Source organism: Cryptomeria japonica, chromosome 2 (assembly GCF_030272615.1).
Source record: "Cryptomeria japonica chromosome 2, Sugi_1.0, whole genome shotgun sequence".
Classification (NCBI taxonomy): Eukaryota; Viridiplantae; Streptophyta; class Pinopsida; order Cupressales; family Cupressaceae; genus Cryptomeria; species Cryptomeria japonica.
In genome coordinates, this window is record NC_081406.1 from 210,516,617 (window position 1) to 210,540,161 (window position 23,545).

The 23,545-nt window shown below is 37.5% G+C and overlaps 1 protein-coding gene across 3 annotated transcripts in view; it reads left to right on the forward strand.

The window, feature by feature from the left end:
* Positions 1 to 23,122, forward strand: part of LOC131074955 (isoamylase 1, chloroplastic) — a 195,445-nt gene extending 172,323 nt beyond the window's left edge. For all 3 annotated transcript variants that reach the window (XM_059216531.1, XM_059216530.1, XM_058011701.2), the window contains 6 exons: positions 7,379 to 7,537; positions 21,357 to 21,440; positions 21,898 to 21,978; positions 22,120 to 22,202; positions 22,293 to 22,410; positions 22,674 to 23,122. In XM_059216531.1, the coding sequence (XP_059072514.1) occupies positions 7,379 to 7,537; positions 21,357 to 21,440; positions 21,898 to 21,978; positions 22,120 to 22,202; positions 22,293 to 22,410; positions 22,674 to 22,937 (789 nt within the window). In that variant the 3' untranslated portion in view covers positions 22,938 to 23,122. The remainder of the gene's footprint in view (positions 1 to 7,378; positions 7,538 to 21,356; positions 21,441 to 21,897; positions 21,979 to 22,119; positions 22,203 to 22,292; positions 22,411 to 22,673) is intronic.
* Positions 23,123 to 23,545: the final 423 nt, after the last annotated feature.

Here is a 23,545-nt window from a genome sequence, read left to right on the forward strand (position 1 = left end):
ACTCTATAGGGTCTTTCTTTGCTTTTATATCATATAAAGCTTCAATCTAAGAAAAATCACCATGTCCACATAAAAACTTATTTCATTGACTCCTCATAATTAAAGCATCCTCACTTCGACCATAAATATTTTTTATTGCAGCCTGAAATATCTTCATTACCTCTCTTATCCTCATGTGAAGCCCTCTTATTGGTCTCTTGTATATTATACCATTTAGTATGTAAGGCATAGGTAGCCCAATCAATGGTTGTGTTAAGTTTGCTCCATCTTTTATGTAACTTTTTTGCTATCCAAGGATTTAAAGAAAGATCTTTTGCATCTATTGTTTTCTTGACTGTTTCACACATGGAATCAATTTCTTTATAGATTTCTCCCAAACATGGCTTGTTTGAATCTACAAATTTTGTCACCTCACATATGGGCTTAATAAAGTCCACAACAAATTTAGCATCATCCCAAAAATGGTCATCAAGGACCATACCTCTCACCTCAACTGCAGTATCTGATGTAGATTGTCTCCTAGCTGCCCATGCATCACTGATTATTGTGAAACACAAAGCTCCTTTGACTTCACAAAGATGGTCAAGAAGGATAAAATAAGATGCAAACAATGTATTAGTAGGTTTCAAAAGTTTCACCTTGGGAAATTTTCAATAAATGGTTTGTGTGTGGTGATGGTTACATATGAAGATCAGTATTTTTCTGCCTTTTTGTATGAGATTTGAAATCCATTGGAATTTTTCAATATCTTTGAGTGCATTATTCAATGAATGTAGACAACATGATGTCCAAAATTTATGCTTGTACCTTTTTTTAACCAACATACTTGCTGCTTTACAAACAGGGGCAAAATCAGTAACAACTTGGACTACATGTGATGTCCCCACCTCCTCAATGCTGTCACATGGTTACGAAGAAACTTTGCATTTTTTTCTTACTCTATACAATTTGTTGCTCAAAAAAAGGCCCTTTGCTATATGTTACCATGATATTAAGTAGTGAACGATTTTTAGTATCTATGAACCCATCCATCACAATATTGCAGCCTTCTGTAGCCCACACTTTTAATTGGTGTAGTTTGGTGCTCTGATTGAATTTTTTCTTTATCAATTACAGTAGTGCGAAGCTTTTAATACCCAAGTCGTTTTTACCTAGGTGGTCCATTATTGATAGCTTGAACCATCTCTACATAGAAATGTGGGCTTGAACCATCTCTCCATAGAAATGTGGGCGAGAAAAACCAAACTATATTCCGTTTGCATGAAAGAAGCGTGCAATTGCTGCATCAATTGCTTCTCGACCTTGCATAACAAATAGTCTTCCAATGGGGTTTGAGTTGCCAATGTGTGGTCTCTTGTGAGAATATTCTGTTGGTACATCTTTAAAAGACACATCTACTTTTGGCTCTATAAATATGTATAAAATATGTTGTACTTTCATATATTCATCAATATGTTTTGTTAAACTTCCGTGTTGAAAACAATATGTGCATGATATTTTCACTATTTGTACATGAATGTCACAAATTTTTGTATTGATAGCCTTTCTTTGTACATGAAGATGGACAATTAACACACCAATAGATCTGTTTTGGCTTCATTATGTGAATATTTATGTTGTAGGGTTTGACAAAACCGCTCGTACTTGTATGGGTTTGGTTTAGGGCTGGGAAGGCCTAGGGTTTGCCCAAGGTCCACCCTTGGAAACTGTTGTGAGGTATTCACACATCGCCCCATTGCAAATGGGGACCTCCACTTTTTGCTTTCTAGGGTTAGCTCTTTTAGTTTTGTTGTTGGTCGTTTTAGTGTCTTAGCCTTTGCATTGAAGGGATTGAGTTTCTCAAAGGTCATCAAGCCAGGTGGATCTCCTCAAGGTGAAGTGAAGGAGGTCAGGTCAGTTGAGTGATTAGGGGTTATTTAGATCATTCCTAGGGTTTTTTGTGTACTATCCGGTCACGCTTTGAGTTGCTAAATCAAGCCTTGGTTTAATACATAGTATCCTCCTAAGTCTTGTCCCTTACATCTAGATCAGAGCGAACTCGCCTTAGAAGTCTGGAATGTCATCCTGATCCTTAAGTGTCTTGAAATTTGATTAAGTTTGGAAATTTGAAGGATCCTCCAAAAACTAGATTTTGCATTATAACTCCTGGAGGTCCGAAACCACTCTCAAACATCTTGACAATATATATGGAATATAACTTAAAGTATAAGAACTTATACTTAAATGTTATATTCCATATATGAATCCTGACGTAGAGACTAGCTTTTCAAATGAACTTCATGTTGAAGGAGAGGTGAGCGAACTTCATGTTGGAGGAGAGGTGAGTGAACTTCATGTTGGAGATGATAGGAGCGAACTTCATGTTTCACCACTTTAGAACGAAGTTTCTTCTTCACAAGTTTACATTTTGAAGTAAAATTGACAACTTCATGCTTGAGCGCTTTGGAGCGGAATTCATGATCTAGCAAAATGAAGCGATCTTGAGAGTGAAGTTGGATATAAATAGGTGAAATAAATCAACTTCGGTAGTTAAAGGAGATGAGCGAAGCTTTTTTTTTACTTCGTGCATTGAAGAAAGTGAGTGAAATTCCCAACTTCATGAATTGAAGGAGGTGAGCGAAAAGCTACTTCATGAGTTGAAGGAGGTGAGCGAAGTAGATAACTTCATGCATTGGGGAAAGAGAGTGAATTTCATAAGCATGAGCGAAATTGAATAAGACAAGGATAATCACCTAAAGAGGACTCAATGCCAAATGAACTTCATGATCTCACCAAGAGAAGCGAAGTAGAGTGATTTTACAACTTCAACTTCAAGGAGATAGAAGCGAACTTCGGGTTCAAGCAACTAGGAGCGAAATTCATACTTCGTGTATCAAAAGAGATGAGTGAAGTTTCTTACTTAATGAATTGGTGTTTTGAAGCGAAGTTGATAGCTTCATGAGTTTGAGTTTATGAGCGAAGTTGATAACTTCAGCAGCTGCAAGCTTCAAGCAAAATTCTTTACTTCATGTTTGACCAAAGAGGAGCGAAATCCTCCACTTCACGAATCGCTAAGGAGGAGCGAAATCGTTACTTCATCCTAGAAGGTTTTAAAATGAAATCATTGCTTCATGAGTTGCGAAGAGTGAGATTCAACATCTTCATGACTTGAGCCTTTGGAGCGAAGTAGATAACTTCATGCATTGGGAAATAGGAGCAAAGTCAACAACTTCATAAGTTGAGAGATAGGAGCGAAGTTTGAACCTCATGAATTACCTCCTTGAAGCGAAATGTGCAACTTCATGTTTAAGGGATTAAGAGCGAACTTCATGTCTAGAGGGAATGGAGTGGAATTCACACAAGAACAATGAACTTCATGAGTTTGAGATCATGAGCAAATTTCATATTTTGGAGAGGAAGAACAAATTTTATGAGCAAGATAAGAGAAACAAACTTCAGGTGCACACCCTTTTGAGCGGATTTCGCAACTTCATGTGCTGATGGTTTGAAGAGATTTTACTCCTTCATGAGTTGTAGGATGAGAGCAAACTTCATGAGTTCAAGGTTTGGGGCGAATTTTCTACTATGGTAAACTTCACGACTTAGAAGATTGGAGCGAATTATATGAATAAGCAAGGTGATTGAAACAAGTTGCAAGTACTCCATCTAGAGCAATCTTCATCTTTAAGCCTACACAAGCAAATCTTGACTTCATGAACTTCACAAGTTCAACATGCAAGAATAAACTTCATGATCTGACCTACATGGGCAAACTTCACAATTTAAAGGGTATGAGTGAAGGAAGTTCAAGAAAATGAAGAAGATTAAGGCGAGGGAAACTTAATGAACATCAAAGATGGAATACACTTCAGGAACTCCTCTTCACGAGCGGAAAGCAACTTCAAGTGTTGCTTCATGATGGCGAATCCTCTTTATATGCTTTAATCAACCTATTTTAAGTATGTGTAATCCTTGCTTGTTTGTTTTGCAGGACATGAAGAGAGTCACAAGAGAAAAGGTTTGGAGTTTCAAAGGAGAAAGACAGCGGTGAGATCAAAAGTACATCAGTACTTCAAAACTAAGATCTACACCTCGCACATCTATGATTGAAGCCTACATTGAGCACGATTGAAGAAGCAGACAGTTTCAGAAGAGTTAATCAAAGTTAGAGGATCAAACCTACAAAGGGCAAGCTGGAGGTCGCATCCCAGTCATCATCCCAGTCACTATCTCTACCAATTAGAGGGGTTCCACATCTGCATGTCTTGATTCAATGTACCTGACTCACCAGTTACGACACAAACTCCGAGGCACCTACCCCTGATTTCTATTGGTCCACACTCATGGAATGTAATTTTCTCATTGGCTATGGAGAAGTTTGTTGTAACAAACCCTAATTAGGGTTTTTTTATTGTAAAATCTTGGCCGTTGATGGAAATCCAATCCTGGCCATTCATTGTAAATGAGCCTCTATATAAAGCTCAAGCTCTTCATTTGTAAAGGCTAATAGTTAATAGCTAATAGTTAGGAGAGAATAGAATAACAATTAGAATTGGAGTAGCTTAAGAAAAGGAAGAATTGTTGGTATGACTTGTAAATGAGATATTCTTTTCATTGAACTTATGATGAAATTTGTTATTTCAACAAGCCTCGTGGTTCTACTTCTCAATTTGTTTTCATGTTGATTAGATTGAATGGAAGAAGTTGTTGAATGTATTTATGTGGAATCCGTTTAGTCCATATCACTAGCCTCTTGCTGATTGTAAGTGTGCTTTGCGTCGTCAACTGGAGTGACATGAGCTTAAACTCAAATCATCCTACACTCATTGCTTATGCATTAACTTGTATGGTGATTAATGTTTCGTGGCATTGATTCGAACATCTTTGAAACGTCCTTAGAAGATTGCACTGAGCTTGTGTTAAATTGTTCTATTTGATGGTGAGACCATACCCAGTAGGATTCCATCCCGATCATTCACCCATCTTCCTACATTCTTAGGATTAGAATAGACTCTCACTCAAACCCTACCTCTTTTGCTCTTTTTTTTTATCTTCCAATCGAGTAGATAGGACCTTAGTTCCAACAAATCAAGCATTCAGGCATTCGAATGTAAGTCCTCTTGTGATTCCAGCATAATTACATAAAACCAACTGAACTTATTGACACGTAGAGACCCTACATTCATGAACCTCAGAGTCTTCTCAAGTGATCCTTAAGCTAATCTTCAGCATTTGAGAGATTTTGTTCAAGAGAGGATAAGATACTTATGGTATTTTATTTTGTGTTCGCATGTGCGTAAAAAACACATCAACAAAAACCACCTTGGAAACCAAGGTAGATTCTTGGCGAAAATAAAGAAAATCTAGGTAAACCCAAGGTCTGTCCAAAAGAGAAAACAAAAAGGAAATAATTTTTTAGAACATTATAAACAAAAAAGCACCAAGTACCTAAATTTTCTCATAAGTGATAAACTTGTGAATATGCATTGCCACTTAAACCCCATTAGGGGCTGTGGAGGACACTTAGTGAACCTTAGTTGGATCTAGGCAAGTAAACCCAAGGGATGCCTAAAAGACAAAAGAACAAAATAAGGTCATTTTTTATAACATTTCTATAAATAATAGTTCCAAATACCTAACTTTTCCCATAAATGATAAAATTGTGAAAATGTGGTTCCCCTAGAACATCATGAGAGTTGTTGCCCATTGACTGCACTAGGTGCGTTGCCCCTAGATCCCCATAAGGAGTGCTGCATGACGCAGATCCCCATGAGGGGCATTGTATCTCAACCCCATTAGAGTCTCCACTCTTAGAACCCCACTAGTTGCCATCCCCAAATCTAGGCCCTTGGTTCTCCCATCCTCGAGATCTGTCCTTCCATCATCTTGTCCCTTTGTCCTTAGATTTCATCTAGTGTAAATTAATTGCCAATGTTAAACATTTCTATAGGTTGTGAGTTCTTCTTCAATTGAGAGGAATTGGATCACACGCTCCTTTATCCACTTATTCAAGTGTTGCTAGTTGGGTGCAAAAGAAGTAGATTTGATATTTGTGCATTCCAATTTGCATCTCTTGTCACATAAGAAACTTGATTACAATGAGGGGAGATAGGGAATTGAGATCAAACTCTTTAGGGCATTGACTTGATGTTATTGTTGCACAACGTGCCGAAATCTCTATAGATGAGGCAACTTCTACATATGCCATGACTAGTGTAGTCGCATTGTAATTCATTGTGGCTCAATTGAAATTAAATCAAATGTTGAGTTTGACGATGAAGAGCAATATAAATATGGATTGTAATTTTCATCATGTATGACATCAGACAAATCTTTGAATTATGAATATATGAGAATTTTCATTTTTCGCAAATTATGAGGTTTTAAAAATATTTTGTTTGTTGGCTATTATTAGTATCACTGTTTTTATTATAACATATGGGATTCAATTATTGTGAAGGTTCACATTATTCTTTTGGTTCTACGTTTTATCAAAATTGTACTGACTGGATATGCTGTATAACCATTTTGAGATAACATGGGGCCATTTGTAAGAGGAGTGTCTAGTCAATATTCTTATGCATGCTTTTTTTTTTTATGTGTTTGTGTGTCTATTGGAAGAAGGGGTAAGATTTTCCATGGTCCATGGGTAAACATGATTTGTGGTGGGTAACATTTTAACTTTGTTTCCTATGGGAAGAGGGGATGAGCTGCCCCTTCTATGGGATGCAGTAGAGAGCTTTCAGCTTGTCTCCTATTCCCTAGCCGAAGGATAAGCTGTCATCTTATGTGAAGAGAAAATGAGTTTTTCAAAGATAATTTTAGGGTTATAGACTTCTGATAAACCTGATTACTCACCAGAACATTCTTAAAACTTTCAGGAGGCCAAAATTATAGAATGCCAATATGGATGGTATGATACAAATTGACAAGATGGGGTTGCAAAAGTGCTGGTATGGGTGGTATGATACAAATTGACAAAAATGAGGTTGCAGCAATGCTGATATGGGTGGTATGATACAAATGGACAAAAGATGATGTTGCAAATATGCTCATGAGTTTGTTTACGATGTCATTGTAAACTATCTATGTCACATGGTCAATGATAGTGATGGACCATGGTGATAGTAGCATCAGTAAGGTCCAAAATTGTTGGATCACATAGAGGTTAAGAATTGAGATGAACTATTTGAGCCTGGTTGTTGACATGCAATAAATTTTAAACCTTATGTTATAAATGATAACACAATTGGTTCATCTATTTAGCAGCTGTCTAGATTCATTTATTTATGTTGTATGGTTTAGTCGATTCAGTTGACTATGTAATTTATATATTTATGTTGTTTTGTGATCTCTGCAATGGTGCTTCTCTTTCTTATGCAAAGCATTAATTCTTCAGGAAGGAGGAAGGAAACCATGGCATAGTGTCAACTTTGTATGTGCCCATGATGGATTTTCGCTAGCCGATCTTGTATCATACAATCAGAAGCATAACTTGGCAAACGGTGAAGAGAATAATGATGGTGAAGACCATAATAATAGCTGGAACTGTGGAGAGGTAACATTTCTGCTGTATGCTTATAGTGAAACTAAATCTTCTTTAGGAACTTTCTATCATTTGAATCACATAAATTGTTGGGAAGTTGTAAAGGTATTTCTTTTTAATTTTTTTCGTTTTTGTGCTCTAAGTATTATCATATATTTCTTATCTTTTTTAGGATTATTAAACATTATTAAAATGTATTATCCTATTTAATGGGTGGTGATGGATCACAATTATGTTTCTTATCATGAAGATTTTCACATATCATAAAGAGTTTGCTGTTAATTTTAGGTTCCATTTAAAAATGCCTTACTTGAGTTTCACATAAATCATATAAAGAATTAATTTATCAGGTTATATTCTTATATTGTCCTAATAAATCATTTTGGAGAGTATGCTTGTAAAACAAATCAATGAAAGAAAGCCACTTAATGTCTGAAGGCCTTGTCAGAAAATCTGGTGGAACTAAGTTGTGTCTCAGGGTCAAGGCAAGGTGTCAGGTGGCCTGGAACGAAGGAATCATTGTAGAAACATCATGGTAGAATGAAAGAGAGATTGTCAACTGTCAAAGGAGTGTTTGAGACTTTGAGGTGATCTTGAGCATCTAAGGGTTTTCTGAAACAAGTTGCAGACTTCAACCCTAAGTTTAAAACCTAGAATGATGTTTTTTCTGGTTGTCATAGGTGGCAAAAGTGTCATCGACTGCAGAAAAATTATCATTGACCAAGACACATGCTAACATATCACGATGTTCGTAAAATAGTGTCTTTGGAGAAAAAGATGAATTTGCAACTATTAGGATGGTGAGGAATTTGAAGGGTTTTGTCTCTTGAATCAACTCTTTTGATGTTTGTTCTTCCACTTTGGTGCCATGGGAATATAGATGAGTGTTATGCATTGTGTAAATACAAAGTTAGAAGTGTTAGCACTTTGTGTAACCCTCATTTTTCATGATTATAGTGCGACTATAAGGGAAAAAAGATAGGGATTCTTAGTTGCAGTGTTTTCAATGTTCATAATGGGTTTGAAAGGAGCTTGAACACATTTTGATGTCTGCAATCAGGCTTGAAGGCATTTGTAACATCTGTGAAATTGACCAAGATAGTGGGATGAGGAGAAAAACACTCGTTCTTGTTGGAGTTTTCACCCTCTAGCGTTTGTCTAGGTTATGTTGTTGTAATCATGTTTGTGTGTGTTCCTTGCAAATTTTATTCTCTATTTTTCATTTTTCCTTTTATGTTGCTTTATGTTGAACATTTAACATTGTAGATTGCACCCATAAGAGTTGATGAGGAGATATCCATTGTTGGTGAACACGAGGGACTATCTGTAGTGAAATTTGGATCCTGCTGTTACAGCTTTGTTGAGATCTTAAATTGGATTTGTGAACAAGTTATGCCATTCACAAGATCATGTGATTGAAATTTGATATCTTGAAAACCCTATTTATAATGTACAAGAGTCACCTTTCCCAAGGTTTGTTGGTAGTCCCTTTCCACAATAGGACATCTGTTCTCAATTTTTCCACCACCCCTCTTCTTCTAATCCATGAATTGCTCTAATGAAAAGACGTCACATATCTCCAATGGGATAGTGAGATCATAAATTGGATCTGTAAATAGGTTATGTCATCCACAGGGTCAAGTGATGGAAATTTGATTACTTATAAACCTGAATCATTGTGGAAGAGTCACCTTTCGCAAGGTTTGCTGATAGTCCCTTTGTACAACAAGACTACTCTTATTCTCAATTTTTCTATCACCTCTCTCCTTCTGATTCATGAACTGCTGTAATGTCAAAATGTCACATATCTCTGACATATTCAACATAACTAGCCCTCACTTCTTGCTATAGGAACATGGGCTTCTAGCACAACTTGAACCTCCTCCCTACATGGAAATGTGGGTTGGAGTGGCTTAGGAACAGACCCAGAAGCTGTTCCAACAATGCATCCATTAGTATTCTGGTGATTATTGGTGTTAGAGAGACTAGATTGTCCATTTTGAACTGGAGTAGCATGTGGTATATTTTGATTCATCTTGGCTAGCATTTATGATATCATAACCAACATAGCATCAAACTTTTTCTCTGCTATGGATTTTGGATTGTTTGGTGGGGCTGTTCCCTTATCTCTTTTTGTCATGTTTTCTAAAGAAGTGGCATTGGCACTATATCATTAGCAAATGAACTTCTGACAAGGTGTCTTCAAGTGGGGTTTGTGGTTTCTGATAAGTTGTCTTTTTCTACTCTTTGATGTAATATCTGAGTTGACTGATCCTATTCACTTTTGAACATTTAATAAGTTGTCTTTTTCTACTTCCAGCATATTTTGTTCTGCAATTGTATTTTATCCCTTCCACTTCTTGGCAACAATTCAAGGTGGACTGATCCTATTCACTTGATATCTTGATGTTTTTCTTTTTCTTTTTTTGTGGCATAAATTGTACTAAAGTTGTCATGTGTTTATGATAACATTTTGTGTGTTATACAGTTGAAAATGCTTATGTTTGTATATTTGTCCTCTAATTATTCACCGTTTGTGCTTCCCATATCCTGTCTGCATCAGAGCTTCAACTCATTAGGCAACCAGCTTGTCATAATTTAAAAAAAAGAAGTAGAATATATAAACCTATGACATGCATCATAATTTTTAACCCAATCAAAAGCATTTGGAAACAACCTGGCCAGTCCCACCTCATAGGATTTATATGTTGTGGTCTGAGTTGAATATTGTGCTCCTGTGCAATGTAATGGGAGCTTGCTCTGATGAAATGCATGCGAGAGAAGATGTTTTCTTTTGGATGGCTCAATATACCTATTGATGGGTGTTTTATGACCACACCAACACAGAATAAAAATGCCAAAGACACTTTATCCTCTCTTGAGCAAATTCGCCTTTTATGCTAAGATTGCAAAAGTTCATAAAAGCGATTCCCAGGTTCCTACGTGAACTTGCGACTTTATGATGGATATAGCTCGTTTGGTATGATGTGTGTTGGTAATCCAAGGGAGACTTACACTTTTGTTGTTCTTTGATCACAATGAGGACTTGGAATGATGCACTCTCTAGGAATGTATGGTACAGAAGATATAGCAATGAAGGTTCTCTTCTTTGGATTTTGGATCACCGAATTCAAAAAAAATGGAAAAAGGATTGGGTTAGGAATTCTACTCTACTCCTAAGAATTCAAGAGACAGTGAATGATTGGGTGAAATCAAACCACACTTAGGTTCGCCAAAAGAAACAACTAGACAAAATGGGTGCAATCTTCAAAGGTCGTGCTTATGATTTTCATACCTTGAATAATTACCATAAGAATGAACGATATCTATCTAAGGATAGAAGTTAAACATCCACAAAAACAAGCTCAGACTAACCTTACACAATGAAAAGAAATCATCTATTCATCAAAGGTATGAACAAAAAGATTTCACCACTAATCAACACTATCAAATCTTTCATCCACTAAACAACTTCGAAAGAAACAAATTCTATTTTATTTCGAAGGATAGGAAACCATACAACTTCAAGACAACACAAATATTCACCAAAGAACCAATGAATGAATTATTATCATCTTGGGAGTATCTCAGCAACAATTTTATAATATCTCTCCTTATTAAAAATGAGGGGGTAAATTCCTTTATATAGGCCTTCAAAAGGCGATGAGAGCAAAAAAGTAAATGACCACCTTTTATGCAAAAAGAACAGTAAAGAACCAATAACTAGATGTCAACTAAGAATCAAACAACTCATCATCTAGAAGTGTTCCTTATCTCTCTGTTTGTTGGCAAATTCAATGAACCTAGACACCACTATCTCGAGTTCATCTACAGAGACACTTGGAGTAGTCTCATGCTTGTACTCCATGATTGTTGTATCCTTTTCACATTGACTGAGAGTCTTCTCCCATGCTGGCTTGAGTACCTGAATCTTGTTCATGAAACTGATGAATATGGAAATGTCATCCAAGTGACTCCCCGAGAAAGAACTTATGTCCATGAAAAGGTGTTCCTTGACCTTTGCTCTTCGAATTATCTGTGGTCATCTCCTTATCTCCCATTTCTTGCACAAACATTACCTCTGCTGAGAAGAGGATTTCCATCTAAATTTCTTTGAGTATCCTCCTTAGCCGGGCTGATTCTTCATTTGATTTCTCGAAGGCTTCCTTTCCTAATATCACTGCGCAGTACCATTTGAAGAAGTCATATGCTTCCTTTTCCCTGATTACCCCGCCTTCCATCAATGTGTCTTGTGGAATCTCCATCAATGCTCCTAGGCATGGGATTGTCTTGTCTTGGTAGATATGAGTGTCTTCCCAAGCATGATCAATATCCTGGATTAAACTGAGAATCGCCAAAATCTTATTATGCATTTGCATTAAGTCCTTAATGAATGTATTTGCCTCTTTGTGGACTTTCTTCAACCAGTCTTTAGTTCCTTGAGCAATTACCTTCATTTCTTCAAGGCTTTCAACTGATTCCCTTGGAAGGGCAGTGGGTGGAACAAATGTCTCATCTTCCTGTCTAACTGGCTTCATTAGGTGCTGCACATATCCACCTAAGGTTTTATGGTCAGTCTTCAACTTCTTGTACTTTCCTTCCAATTTCCTGATTTGATCTTTCAATGCTTGAGTGGAGTCATCAAAATTCTCAATGGCTTAGGCTCATGAAGTAGGTCCTAAATCAATTTCTGTTACATCATGCTTCATTGGAGTGATTTCATCTCTTGTCTTGTCTACTCTAGGAACTGCAACATGTAGAATTCTCAATCCTAATTCTCTTGTCATTTGGGAGAACTTCTTGGCTGTCTTCTTTTCTTTTGAATTGTTTATCCCGCTGAGGAGTTCTTCCAATTCTGTCGTTGGATCACCATCCTCTTCAGGATCTTTTCTCATTTGGTCTTTTTGCCGCATTCGTACTTTCGACGGTTGACTATGCACTTCCATCTGTTCTTGCTTTCTTGGCAAAGTTTCATTTTCAAGGAAATTTCTGCTGGAAAAGAGAAAATTGGGATTCCCCAAGCCTCCCACTTCTGTTGTCATATCATGCTGGTCAAAGAAATCCATGATATTCAAATCTTCATCTTGACAAGATTCTTGTTCAATGTTTTCTTGGAGAGGTTCCATGGAAGCATTTCCACTCTGCTTTTCAAGTACACTAGACTCAATCTCCATTTGGCTTTCATTATTGGGTTGAGATATCTTTTCTCCTGTAAATAGGTCCACTTTTTCTACGCTTGGAGAATTGTTTGGTGATGACTGATGTGCCACTGTCGTCTACTTCTTTGAGTTTGGTCCGGTACTTGGTGTATATTGCTTCTTTGCCTTCCTTGAACTTGGACTTTTGGCAATCTCCTTACCTTTCCTTTGACTATTATTTTCCTGTTGGCCTTGTTCAAGCTCAGCTGAATCATCTTGTGTTTCCTTAGTAATCCCATCTCGAGTGGATTGTGATTCAGGATTGCCCATCAAATCATATGTCAATTGGGTACCTGTTGTGACGTATTCACACATCGCCCCATTGCAAATGGGGACCTCTACCTTTTTGCTTTCTAGGGTTTGTTTCTAGGTCTTTTAGGGTTTTGTCTATTAGCCTTTGCATGCTAAGTGTTGCCAAAGGGATCGCTAAGATAGAAGGCTCTGTTTGAGCCGAGGTGAGTTAGTGGATGCTCCAGGTTAGGGTTTCTTTGAAAGTCTTCCTTAGGCCAAATTTTGACTGTGTTGCTAGGTGACGACTGGTTTGAGCTCGAGGAAGTCAGTGAGTGAGTGTTATCTTTGAGGGTTTAAGATTGACCCAATAGGTGAAAAATGAGATCCTATGCATGATTTGATGAGAAGATGACCTGGGAATGCCTTGGACAAGGCCAGACTTGGTGAGATGAGCAGAATAGGTCAAGAAGCTTGAGTTAATCAGGAATTTCGCTCCTAGGCGAAATTTCACGAGGGACCTAAAACTTGACCTAAGTCAAAGAGTAGTTGATTGAATTTGCAAAGATATGGAAGGATATGCATCAAGGTGAGTCTAGGCCAAGGTCAAGTCAACTCCAAAGTGAATCAAGCCTAGAATAGGAATTTCGCTCCTGACCCTTCCAAAGAGTCCAGAGCAAATTCCTCTGTAAGACACTCTACATTGCCCAAAGCCACGAACTAGCTCATTCCCAGGCTTGAGTGTATTTGGAATGAAGCAATGTGAAAGATGAAGTCAGGATTATAGCCTAAGGTGAATTTCGCTCCTGACCCTTCCAAAGGGTCCAGAGCGAAATTCATGTAAAACCCTATTTTTCACAAAACCTTGAGCTAGATGTCAACTTGAAGAGAAAATTCGCATGATCATTATGGAAGGAAGCCTAACAAAGTATGTCCAAGGCATGAAAAGGAGAAAGGAAGCGAGAAATTAGCTCAAAATGAGAATTTCACTCTTGACCCTTCCAAAGGGTCTAGAGCGAAATCCTCATTTGACCCTCTATCTTGCCTAGGACATTGGAAAGACCTTGTTTTGAACTAATTAGGTGGCAAATTCACTTGAATGTGGCGAGAGGAAGGTGAGTTTGATCAAGTTTGAAGATGGATTGGATGAAAGGGGTGTGAAATCAACCAAGAATATGAATTTCGCTCCTGACCCTTCCAAAGGGTCCAGAGCGAAATTCTTAGAAGACACCTTTTTTCTTCCTTGTTTGAAAGGAAAGCCTTGTTCCTTGGACATGGTGGGGGTAGATTGATATGTTCTTGCCGTAGGAAGTGATTGAAAGCATTGAAAAGTGAAGATTTTCTCCAAGATTGTGAATTTCGCTCCTGACCCTTCCAAAGGGTCCAGAGCGAAATTCCCAAAATCTACCTTTTTCTCTCAATTTTGTGTCAAGCGAAGTGTGGATCAAGATTGAAGATGTCCTTAAGCATGGCTTTGAGTTTGCTTGTGATCACCAAATGTGAAGGAATTGAGCTAAAACTAGAATTTCTCTATTGACCCTTCCAAAGGGTCCAGAGCAAAATCCTAAATAGGTCTTGTCCCTCGCCATGTTTTTTAGCGAAATTCTCCTTTCAAGTCATTTTGAGGTCAAGCAAGTACTGTCTTTGTGACAGGAGGATCCAAAAGGGAGAGTCAAAGGAAAACAAGATATAAAGAATGGGGCTAAGTGAAGGAAAATAAGCAAGACATGAGTTTCGCTCCTGACCCTTCCAAAGGGTCTAGAGCGAAATTCTCAATTCATGATGAAGGTCAAGTTGTGGATTCCTAAGCCTTGGTGGAGAGAAGGCTAGCATGTTCTTGTCTTGGGAGGCATTTTGGAGTGGAGAAATGATGGAATTTGAGCTTAATCAAGAATTTCGCTCCTGACCCTTCCAAAGGGTCCAGAGCGAAATCCTTAAAACCTCTATTTTTTTCCCTAATTTTGCATCAAACCTAGTTTTGATTGAGATTAGAGGCATCCTTAGACATACATTTGAGCAGGTTGTGGTCACAAAATGTGGAGATTTTGTCCTAGAATGCAAATTTCGCTCCTGACCCTTCCAAAGGGTCCAGAGCGAAATTCCTTATAGGTTCTGTCCTTGGCCTAGGTCCAAAGCGAAATCCTCTTTTTGGTCTTTTTGGAGGTCAAATCAATGATGTCTTCAGGAGAAAGCGATTCAAAGGTCAAGAGACGTTCAAGGCAAGGAGATGATGAAATTTGAGCTAAAATGCAAATTTCGCTCCTGACCCTTCCAAAGGGTCCAGAGCGAAATCCTTATAGGGCCTGTCCCTGGAGAGGATCTTGAACGAATTTCACTCTAATGCCTTCTTGTTGATGACTTAAGGTAGGAAATGCTATGTTAGAATGAATTTATTATGTGTCTCTAATCACCTTTTGGTTTGTTTTGTAGATGGAAGAAAATCAGGCCAGGACAAGGACGACTTATTCCAAGCTCATCATCAACAAGGGCATTCCAAATGCATAAAGGAGGACTCAAGGTCTTTTGAAGCGTTTGAAGACTACAAGTGTTCGAGGAGTTGCAAGCTAGCCTCAAGACCTCATTCTATCACATGAAGGAACCACTTAATGACAGAGAAGGAGGACCTTACAAGCTCTTCAAAGCAATGTGAGCCACCAGAGAAGAAAGAAATGACTTGACCGTGAGGAAGCCTCATCAAGCACATGGGAATCAAGGAGGTACATCATTCATCACGTCAAAGACAGAGGAGGATCAACCAAGACACAGACGTCAGACAAGGTGGCATCCTAGTCATTGCTTCTCCAGTTAGATTGGTCCACCTCAGCATGTCCAGATTCAATGAACCTAATTTATCGGAGACGGCACAAACTTCGGTGTACCTACCCCTGCTTCCTATTGGTCCTCACTCCTTGAATGTAATTTTCTCATTGGCTAAGGAAGTTTGTTATAACAAACCCTAATTAGGGTTTCTATCTTGTAATCCTAGCCATTGATTCTAAGTCAATCAGAGCCATCAATATGTAAAGGGCTCTTTATATAAAGCCCTGGCTCCTCATTTGTAAAGGTTAATAGTGAAGGAATAGGAAATAGTTAGAGAGAGAGTCAATAATTAGTAGCTCAATAGTAGATAGAATTTTAGAGTAGAGTAGAAAGAGAAGGCAAAGATTGTTGCCAAGACATTGTTGCAAAAGACATGTAAACTTCATTGAAGGAATGGTGAATTCTATGTGTCGATTCTACAATTTGCATGGTCTCTATACTTCTCAAATTTAATTTCATGTTATTAGATGAATGGAAGAAATTTGTATGATCAATGGTGAAATTTGTATATCCATACTACTAGCGGTTTGTTGATTGCAACTTGCCTTGCGTAGTCAACTGGAATCATTCCGCTTAAGCTTAACTTCAATTATCGCTTCTTCATTGATATGCATCAATCTGACGGTGTCTATGCTTGTAATGGTGATCTGAACATCATAAAGCTATCCTTAGAAGATCGCACTAGCCTTGTGGAGATGATCATAGCATGTCAAAGCAAGATTTAGTTAGAGTTTCATCAAAGGTCATCCATTGCTCCTACATTCTTAGTGTTATTATTAGATCCTTCTCCAACCCTTATCCTTTTCTCCTTTTTAAAAATCAAGGACCAGTAAAGTTCCACATTCCAGTGATATCCAAAGCAAATTAGATGCTCAAGTCATCGAACATAAGTCCCCTTGTGATGCTAGCAAAATCACATCATACCGTAAGAGCTTATTCACATATAGAGACCCTACATATCAAAACCTTGGATTTACTTTGATTGATCCTTCGGCGAGATCTTCAGCAATCGGGAAACTTTGTTTAAGAGAGGATAAGATACCTTGGTATTTTATTCTCTGTCCGCATGTGCATAAAAAACACATCAACAGTACCTCGGGCCTAGAATTTTCTAACCTGCCTTTCAATCCATATCTTGGTTTTTTTAGTGACTGGTCTTGTCAAGGCATCGAGATCAGATATCTCTGGATCAGTCCAACTTGGTGGAAAAATGGGCTTGTTCTTTTCCTTCTCGAAGTTTGGGTGCACTCTATTTTCATATTCTCCTAATTGATCGAATACTGAGTAGAGTTCACATGTTTGCACTAGCTTCAACGACAGTTTGGAAAAAATTCTTTTTCTAATCTCAAAATCATCTCTGGCATTTGCCCAATAATCTCATGTGTTCTTTATGTCGATGTCTTCAGCCATCCGTAGCCTTGATCTTGTTATAAGGATCAAAGTTTGCCCTTGCTATGTATGTGGTGAGTTTGTAGAACTGCAGCAACTCAGTGGATTTCTCGGCTACTGAAAGTGACAGACAAACTTCATACACATCTCCCATGATGAAGGGAAACTGTAATCCTTTCTTTTTCTTCTTCTTTTGAATTTTGTCATATATTGTCAACTGTCTTGTTACCTTCGGTAGGATTGTTTTATTTGTTGGGTATCTTGGTAGTCGAAGAGGATTGCCATCAAACCCTTGGACTTTGATATATATGAACCTGGGAAATTGGATGAACCACGCACCATACTTTTCCACCAATTTTCTTGCCTCTGAGGATAACCTCTTGTGAAACCTCCTTGTAGGACTCCAAACAATATGCATTGAAAATGCATCGTTCACTCTCCTATAATGAGTAGTGTTGGTCAATTGTAACTAAGGAAAGCATTCATATACTTTGAACTTTTCTTCACCAAGTCCAATCAATCCTTGGCATATGAGTCCATCATAAATCTGAATTCTGGCGATCAAGTCGACTAAATATGAACTCATGCAAAAAGAACGAGTTTGCTCCAAGTTCCTTAGCTGCTCATCCAAGTTGTCACTTATCAATCTGGACCGGTCTATAACTTTGATTCCTAGTATAACTTCTGCAATGTAGAAGAACATCCATGGTTCATAGGCGTAGGCATGTCGACTTCCCACGAGTTTGTTCATCAGGACCACCAGTTCATTGTATTCCTACCTGAAGTCCATTCTGATGAGTTGTCTTGGCAATTTAGAATGATGAGGCTTAGGCTTCTCCATCCACTTGCGGTTGATAGTAGCTGCACATTCATTTGCTCTTGCGTGTTAGAACTTCATTGCTTTCTCTTTATTCTTATACTTAATAGAACAGTATGTGGTGATTCCAAATGCCTCTAAGATTGCTCCTGAAGTGAGGTTAGCCAGTAACTTGCCTTCAGGAGCTGAGATCATTCTTCTCTCTGGATTGTAGTGTTTCGCACTTTCAATGATCAATTTTGGACAATGGATGGAAGGAGGAAATCGAGTTGCATGGATGATTCCACTCCGAACTATTGTTCACACCATTGCTGAAGGAACTATGCCATCATGCCCAAACATCCTTTGCCTGAAATCTTCTAAGTTGAATGTCTTGAAGTTGATGTTGCCAACATTTTCCCACTTTAAATTGGATTTTGGATTTGGGAAGAAATCCTTTCATTTCCTTCTTGATCAATGCCTGTTTGGACTTAGTTGCGACCTTGACTTCCACCATTCAATTTCCTAGAATTCCAAGGATAAATAATGTTAAAATTATTTCCTTTTAAACTTGTAAATTTTATCAATCCACCCCATGGTATAATCTTTCATCACGAGGATTAATAAAAATATAAATTCAAAATTCTTGACTGCAAGGAAAAAATGAACAAGTCCATAGTGTGATTTTGGTTGGATTGATTGCATACTTGGAATTTCAAACTCTGAAAACAAATAAACAAATAACTAACCTTGCCAGGAAGAAATTCCAAACTTAAAATAATGAAGAAGAAAAAAACGCCTTGGTCAAATTCGTTCCAAATTATCCTTATCTCCAAAGTCGCACCTGCTCTTCTGGCTGTGAATTTCCAAGTTGTTAGGTTAAAATGAAATACCAACTTACTTTTATAGGCAATTTTGGCAAAAGTTTGAGGACTCGGACTCGGCAAAAAAAAACCGTGGTTTTAAAAAAAAAAGCATACAAATGTTGTTTTGATCTTGTTTCCTCTCCTTCAAACCCTACAAACCTGTTTTGAGCAAATGCAAATGCCAAATGAGTGAAAGATTAAAAAAAACACTTTTAAACCTTGGCTGGGTGTGTTTCACTGCAACGCGAGTCTTCTCGTCAGACTCGCGAGTCCTAACTGTAGACTCGTGCGAGTCCTTGGCACAAACTTGTGAGTCTTGTGCCAGGACTCTCTCGGACTCGGCTTGCGAGTCCTTGGTGAGTTGACTCGGCTCGCCAACAAGATCGTGAGTCTATGTGAGTCCGACAAGTTTGCAAACTATGATTTTGGCTCTTGAATTTGCACCTCTTCATCTAATTGGTCAATTAATGGGGAAAACAACCAGTTTCATTTAGGGTTAATCAATTTTATTTAAAAAACAGTGTTCCACGGATGTTGGGTACGGGGAGACGGGGGGACGCGGGGACGGGCTTCGGGGACGGGGGGACAAAGGGAAAAAGTTTCGAGGACGGGTTTCGGGGACGGGGGGACTTTGGGCCTGGGAGGGGGAAACGCGTTTCCGTGGAACACTGTTAAAAAATTAATTATTTTTTTTCTCCTTGTGTGGACCCCATGCCCCAAAATCATTAAAAAGATCATTAAAATATATATTATTTCTGTTTCCACGTTTTATATCTTACTTGGGCGCTCTTTTGCTAGGGAGAAGGAGTTTTTCCTTGCAGAAAATTCCTTCTTGGAGTGGATTTTCCACTTTTGGGTGCATTTTTGGCTTGGAGGAGGATTTTTTTATTTCACCAAATTCCTCCTTCGATGAGAATTTCCACTCCTGGGCGCACTGCTGGCCTATAGGAGGATTTTTCCTTTTTTGCCAAATTCCTTGTTCAATGATAATTTCGACTTCTGGGCGCACTTTTGGCTTGGAGGATGATTTTTTTCTTCTGCACTCGTTTCTTTTACACTTTGCATTTCATCTTCATTCTACTAGACTTGAATTTGGATACCTACTCATTTACAGTCAATGTTCTCATGTTTCTAAAAATAGAAAGTTTTGTCCAAACGCGAAATTAGGTCAATCGGGGCCACAATGAAACTCTTTAAAAATAGACACTACTAAAAATAGAAAGTTCTCAGAAATGTCTCAAACTTCACTAGTAGGCCCTTTGAAAGATTCTCTTTTCAATGCAAGCCTTTTCTTTTAAAACCGGCAAGACAGTTTCCCTAAAAATTGATGATGCACTAAACTTGGTGATGTTTAATTTTATTTTGTGATACCGGGTTCGCCTATCTGAAGGCTCTAGCCCGAACCGGGTCCACGTGGGTCCTGGTTTGCGTTGGGTTCGCAACAGCTCCATCCAGGGTTGGACTCGGGCGAACCCGAGTGAACCCAGGTTTGCCAGCTAGGTTAAGTCACATAAAGTGACTTTTAGACATTAAAAATTTAAATTTTTTGCCTTCAATCACATACTAATAACCATGGCAAATGATGATGATCTTGATCTAGATCCTTTTGATGATTGATGAAGATAGAAGACAATTATTATTTTTTATCGTCAATTTTGTAATTGTAATGATTTTCATTTGAATCGTGAATGTGGACATATATGAATCTATGATACATTGATATATATTATATGGTATATGAGTATATGACATAATATGCTATTATTGAAATTCTGAACTATCAATTGGCATTTGGCATTGATCAATGACGAAGTAGCATACTATTAAATGTATTTAGATTTCTAATTTTGTATATTTCTTTAAACTTTTACATATATGTATATATACACTTGTACGGACAAATCCAACCCGCGAACCCAAAAGGCAAAAATTTTTTTTGCCCGAACCCACGAACCGGGCTCATGTTCTCAAACTCGATCTTGAACCCAAACTGTTAACTTAGGTTTTATTTGCATTACCCTTCAACACTTCACAAAGATACTGCCAAGAGACCTAAAGCAACCGATCGGGTGAGCGAAAATGAGGGGGTCTCCATTTGCAATGGGTCAATGTGTGAAAAGGTCACAACAATACCCTAATAATATTTCATCATAATTGCCTCTGAACAGTACACTATTAGTGTGGGTATAACTAAATGTTTAATTCTTCCAGCTTATGGTTACCAAATTTAACCATTACATGATATTTGCTTTTTGACTTTTGTCTTAGATTTGATGTAGTGTTCATATTATGATAGCTTGAGGTTTCTTCAGAAGGATGAAAATCATTATTGGTTTTGTTATTTATTTTAGTGCTCTGAAAATAAGATTTCATTTTGAAATTCAGATTTTGGTTGTCTTTTGGTTTTATTTGTTTTGAGTCAGTTTTACTAATACATTTAAATTATGATTTTTGATATTTTCCTGTAATGATAAAACAGCTAAAATTAACTTTTAGATATAATCTAATATTTGCTTTAATTTTCAATTTTTCAGGAAGGTGAACTTGTGGGTCTTCCTGTTCAACGATTGAGACACAGACAAATGCGGAACTTCATTGTTTGTCTCATGGTTTCTCAGGTAAGATATGAGCCCACTTAAGTTTGACTGAAAACGTGGAGACTTTTTTGCTCATTGCAAATATATACCATGGTGGCCTTTTCTTTCTAATGTGAACATAAAAATTTAGAATTAATGTCATTTTAAGATATAGTCATGGGTTAAAATAAAGGGTGCACACACTGAAGTTGTGTAGTCCTATGATGCTGGGGATTCACAGGGTGGTTCCAGACCTCTGCATTTTAGGGACTTTCTAAAGGAAAGAGGCAGGTAAATCATATGTTTGAACGGTCTTAGCAACTGAAGATGAGAAAATAATAGACTAGAGAGATTAATTTTTACAAGCTTTTGGTGGGCTGGAAGTGGAGTTGACAAAAGATGGAATTTTATATGCTTTTAAACTTCAAAGCAAATGTGAATCATGATTTAGTTCAATATTTGATGATGAATTGAGATAATTCCCGGCGCTTGTTACCAGGGTGTACCAATGCTAACCATGGGTGATGAATATGGTCACACAAAAGGAGGCAACAACAACACCTACTGCCATGATAATAATGTATGGTGAAAATTGTTGTAGTTGCATGTAATTATTTTTTATTCAATTGGAAGGTATTTTTTAATAGAAGATTTAAACATAAACCAACTGGATATACACTTTACATGTGGATTGCTGTTGATATAGTCTCATATGATACAGGTGAATTATTTTCGCTGGGACAAGAAAGACACTTCTCAGGCTGCGTTTTTTAAATTCTGTAGTCTCATGGCAAAGTTCCGGAGGTGGTTAATCATATTGCCCAGGAATAAAAATAATTAATACTTAAAGTTGTGTTTTATTTTTTCTCACGGTCATTATGCTTTTTTTGATAGTGAATGTGAATCACTTGGGTTAGAAGATTTCCCAACTGCAGAACGACTGCAATGGCATGGTCACCAGCCTGAGATGCCAGATTGGTCTGAGTCAAGTCGGTTTGTTGCATTCACCATGGTATGTATCTCAGTTGCACTGAGCAATTTTTGTTAATGAGATGTCTACAATTGAAGCCCACTCAGTTAAATTAATTGTTCTTTGTGTCTTTGTGAAACTGGGTTTTAAATGCTTAGTGCTTGTTTATAGTGAAGCAACATATTGAAATAGGTAAGCTTTAATTCCTATCTATTTGCACAAGGGAGGCAAATTTAAGGTAGTATCTCTTATGCTTTTTAGAAAATTTTCTCAAAGGCTGAATGGTACATTCTAATTGTCGACAGGTTGATTCAAAAAAAAGAGAGCTTTATGTTGCATTTAATACCAGTCATCTTCCAGTCATTATCACTTTACCTGAAAGACCAGGTTTTAAATGGGAACCTTATGTTGATACAAGCAAAGTCCCTCCATATGATTTCCTGGCTGATGATCTACCAAATCGGGCAACAGTCATGAAACAATATGATCAGTTTCTCAATGCTGGGATATATCCAATGTTAAGCTACTCTTCTATAATTCTTGTGTTATCTGTGGATGGAAACTCTTAAAATGTGATGCATGTCTCCGTGCCGTATCTGACCTGTCTATAGTCAAGTTGTTTTTGTAATTATATGTAGTAATCTTGCGTTTAAAGTTTTAAACATGGGTAGGCAACAAATATGCCAGTTGTAATCATGTAGTGAGTGTTTATTTCCATGTCCTATAATTTAGTAATCACTAATGATTGCTTGGAGTTGATAACATCATGAAGAGAACTAGGCTTATGCTATATTTTTACCGAAACCTGTTGTGAATGAATAACAGATAACCATCTAAAATCAAAAGAAACAGAAGTAATTACACTGCTAAGTCAAAGCTGGGTAAGTATAGTTGGGCATCTGATTTTTAAAATTACATATTAAGCTGGGAAATAAAAAATTTAAATTACAAAATAGGAAATTCCAAATTGGATTTTCGTAAGAGTATTTTATTCCCAAGGCTAGTAAAACCCCAAAATGTAGATGTCCCTGAAAATCAGATTCCTCTGTGCTCATTTACATATAATTTGTAGGCAGCAGTCCAAGGGATTCAATAAGTCACAATATATAGTCTTAGATCGAGATTCTGAACTAGTGTCATAGTACCCTTGATATTCCACAATCTACAAGACTATCCA